Consider the following 4,322-nt stretch of genomic DNA (forward strand, 5'->3'; position numbering starts at 1 on the left):
AAAAAAGGTAGAAAAACCCACCCTTTTCAGAGAACATATGTGATGTAACACCTTGGTAAGCACTCATAAGCATTTGTAGGGGAAGATACAGAAGAAAATAAAAAAGTTCTACAGAAATTACTCTAATTAACTAAGCTGTGAGCTTCATGAGGGCAAGAATGATGGTGGTTTTGTTCACTGCTGCATAACCAGCACCTAGCACCAAAGCTGGAACATTAGAGGTCTAGTATTTGAGGAACGAAGGGAGGGAGGGAGGGCAGAAGGGAGGGAAGGAAGGAGAGCTTTCGTTCTGAACTGAATATGATAATGTTCCAGAGACAATGGCCCAAGAACTTCTTAATGTCTAAATTCAATTTTAAGTTGTTTCCCTCACTAGAATATAAATACCATCTAGGTCCCAAACTTTCTGTAAAGTCTGTTAGACACACAGATGCCTTGTGTAAACGAGTTTTGTGGACATCAAGGGAAGTAGGGCTAAGATGCCTGAATCATTACAATCTGAACAGAAACAGACTGTGCAACAGGAAGAAGAGTCACAAAATGAACTCATTTTTCTAAAGTGCAAGTTCAGAGCCAGAGGGATGAGGAAGGAAAACAGTAAGGCACCTCCTCCCAGCCTCTCAACTCAGACCCTTCAGAGATGCCAGGAGTAGCCAAGACTTCCACTGAAGAGGGAAAGGAGTTGAGAACGCCAGGTTCACTTTATTTTTTTTTTTTTAAGATTTTATTTATTTATTTGAGAGAGAGAGAGAACACAAGCAGGATGAGGGGCAGAGGGACAAACAGGCTCCCCGCTGAGCAGGGAGACCAACATAGGACTCAATCCCAGGACTTTGAGATCATGACCTGAGCCAAAGGCAGATGCCTAACCAACTGAGTCACCCAGGTGTCCCAAGAATGCTAGGTTCACTTTAATACCAAACAGCAGGACGCCTCAGCTGATACCTGGGAGACACACGTTACCTCAGTTTATTCCTGCAAATGGGGGCATGAGATGCTACCATCTTGTCCATTTGATAGTTGGGCTAAGGTTTAGGGAGCTTCACAACCCTGTAACCAAGCGGCAAAACCAGGATTTGAACCAAAGGCCCTCAAACTGCTTCCCCACAGCTCCGGGATATTACATACATATAAGACCCTTCTCTAGGCGCCAGACCAAGAAGAGAAAGAAATCATTGCCCTATCTTTTAAAAGACAGGCCTCAAAGGTGAACACAGAAACTTTATCATTTATTGTGAAATAAAGCAAAGAATGGAGAGAACTTTCAAAGTTCAAATACAAATAGAATAATTCCCCCATCAGAAATAAAGGCAAGGAAGTAGCTTTGCAGGATAGCTACGTCATCCTTGGATGTTCACACCATTATAATAAATAGCCCAAGCAAAAGTTTATTCATAGCAGCCATAAAACCTGTTATTGTAAATTACTAATATGTGAATCTATTAAGATGATTAGCCACCTAAATAAAAAAGAAAAGGAAGGTGTTTCCATCCTTATAACTTTTTATTGAAATCTAAAAAGCTAAAGAATAAACAAAAAATTAAATAGTTTTTCAATCTCTGAAAAACTTTGAATTTTCCAGATCATATGTGAAGTGACTGAGATACGCAATCAGTGAGAGTCATGGAAGCAACAGCTTTGAAGGAGCCATGGAGGGTTCCCCTGGTGACTTCTATTTTAGAATAAACCAGAACATATCTGAAACCCAGAGTTTTACTTTTAAAGACAATGGGTCTGGAATAATATATAATAAAAACCATGTCTTACTTTAATGAAATATTACTGCTGAGTCATTCACCCTAACCTGTCTTTGATTAATTCTAAGAGTAGAGTGAGCAGTAGGAAAAATTTGAAAATATGCCATCTATCCAGAAATCATCTATACATCTCTGAAAAACCATTAGTGAAATAAGAAAACCATTTTGTTAATAGAGGTTGCTGATCCGGATCTGCACCAGGCACTGAGCTCCTCAGGTAGGCAAAAAGCGCCCATTGCTCATGGCGCACACACCTTGTATGCTTCCATTCTCTGTAAAAAATCTTCCTCTTCTGTTTCTCCTAGAGTAACTCCGTAAAGGAAATACAGAGATGTGTTTCTGGATGTAACAGAGGAAAAGGAAGGGCAAAAGCAAACCAATAGACGGCCAGTTCTCACTTTAAAAAAAAAAAAGCAAAAGGAGTTAGTGTGTGGATCACCAGTCCAGATGGTTTGTTTTATCAATACACAGGATCCAGGGGAGAACAGGCATGGAATAAGGCTCTTATTAAAATAAACCACTATGTGTTTCTGAAGTTTGCTTTTAAGTTTCTCCTGACCAGATTTACTGAAACCTGGAGCTTTGATTTACTCTGAGCATTTGGCCCCGGGTGGGGAGGGGGCGTGGGGGGGGCGGGGGGGAAGGGTGTGGAGGATCTACCAAACTTCTGCAGCAAGTGAGGAGAATATACAGCTGGGGCCACCCTTTGATGCCATGAATCTCAGGCCTTGGAAACCAACTTCCCCACCCTTCCTCTTTCTCCCTCCATCTGGTCTGATCACGAAGGGACCTTCTGCAAAGTTTTCCACTGCGGTCCTCTGGTAAAGTAAGACTCTGAGACTCTAACAGACTCCACCGCCTCCTTCACTGTATAGTTTCCCAAATGACTTGGTTTCCCGGGGTAACTTTTCTTTTTCCTACATGGAAATTATTCTGTGCACCCATACAAATTGGAGTAAATATAGAGGACACGTCACTCTAGATCACTACATGTCCAAAGCCTTCTAACCAAGTAAAATATCAGATATTCCCTTGCTTGTCATGAAACACAATGACTGAACCCATACTCTATGCTCAGAGAAGAATGTCAGGCTCTGGTCAGCAAGGATGGCTCATAGACAGCAAAAACCCTTGCAAATAAAGAACTCTACTGAGACAGACATTTGCAATGCCAAGTAAGCAGGTTTATTGAAAAATACAGAGTGAGACAAGTTCCCTTCCTCAGAGGCACAAAAGCAGAAGCCAGAAGACACAGAAGCAAGGTCAAAACATGTCAAAACCACCGGAGACTGGAGTATGGGAAGTAAAGTTTCTGGAAACATCCAGAGGCATATGCGCCACCAGTGATCAACCCTTAAAATAAGCCTGGTGCTAGCCAGAACAATCATCGATTGCCAAAGGCAGCTTATTCAGAGCTAGCAGCCAAGCAGTAAGGCCATCAGAACAGTGGTCAGCAACGAAGAGTTGTTCAGGGACAGGCAGCATGCTGGACGAGCCTGGAAACACCGCTGGCAGGTCCTGGAGTCTTGATTCACTCACTGGCTCCCACACACTTAGCAAGTTCTTCGACAGCTGGACATGCTGGACGTGCAGGACCTCTGGTACGTCCTGGAGACCCCGCAGGCTGGTTGGCAGAGAGTGGACATTCCCCCCACCGGTTGGCACCTGGTGGAGATTCCTCCCATCGGTTGGCACACAGTGGAGATGCCACCCAAGGGCTGACAGCCACTAAAGACAAAGGTGAGTGGCCGGCTGTAGGTAGTTGAGCAGGGATTGGAGACACAGGTGGTTTGCCGAGAGCAGGTCACCTGTCCAGGGCTGGAGACACAGGGATTTGACTGGTAAGAGGTTGGCTGGCAAGCAGTGGACTCACAGGTGGACCCCTGGCAGTGGTCCAGGAGCCAGGAGCCAGTCTGGAAGGAACTGGGCAAATAGATGCCACTCAGGCAGTCGGCATCATGGGAAGAAGCTGTGGCAGCTGGAGCCACGGGGACAGTGCAGTGTCCTCCAATTGGCCTGGAAGAACAGTTCCTTGTAGAACAGTTGTAGGACATGGTGCCAGACAGAGAGCTGCGGGTAACTTGCTGAAGCTAGCTCCTGAATTGTGAATGTCCCTTCAGGTCCCTGAGCTTTTATATATCCCTGCTGGTGGGTGGGGCTCCTGCCCTGGTCCACCTGGCTTCTTTGGCTCAGACCAGCATGCCTTAGAACATCTTGTGAATCTCTAGGTTAATTGTCTCTTGAGAAGCCTGCATCCTCATAAAGACAGTTTAGTAGTTTGGTAACTAAATCACAAGGCTTCTGTACTGTACTTAGTGCCAGGATTAAGAAGGTTCCTTGATGGCTTCAAAGCTATCGGTCATCCCAGCCCACATTTTGCCCCTTATTCATGTTGCTTGGATACAATGAGTGTCGATCTGACGGGAACACCAAACATGCCACCATCCTGCCATCACGCACGCTCTCCCTTCTGACCAGGACTCATTACAAACCCACACCCTATTTGGTTTATTGTTGGCATTTAATATGTTTTAAGCATAACTTAGCCAGCCAGTCTTCCATAGC

The 4,322-nt window shown here is 44.7% G+C and overlaps 1 protein-coding gene across 1 annotated transcript; it reads right to left on the reverse strand.

Moving 5' to 3' along the window:
* Nucleotides 1-3,137: 3,137 nt before the first annotated feature.
* On the reverse strand, nt 3,138-4,054 carry KRTAP11-1 (keratin associated protein 11-1). Its single transcript, XM_006743855.2, has one exon. The coding sequence runs from the start codon at nt 3,809-3,811 to the stop codon at nt 3,311-3,313; it is 501 nt and encodes a 166-aa protein (XP_006743918.1). The 5' UTR covers nt 3,812-4,054; the 3' UTR covers nt 3,138-3,310.
* Nucleotides 4,055-4,322: the final 268 nt, after the last annotated feature.

The sequence above is a fragment of the Leptonychotes weddellii genome, chromosome 1 (assembly GCF_054177405.1).
Source record: "Leptonychotes weddellii isolate Sample4059 chromosome 1, ASM5417740v2, whole genome shotgun sequence".
NCBI classification, from domain to species: Eukaryota; Metazoa; Chordata; class Mammalia; order Carnivora; family Phocidae; genus Leptonychotes; species Leptonychotes weddellii.

Excerpts from the sequence above, each read along its gene's own strand:
- KRTAP11-1 (XM_006743855.2), bottom strand. The coding sequence starts at position 3,811 with ATGTCCTACAACTGTTCTACAAGGAACTGTTCTTCCAGGCCAATTGGA.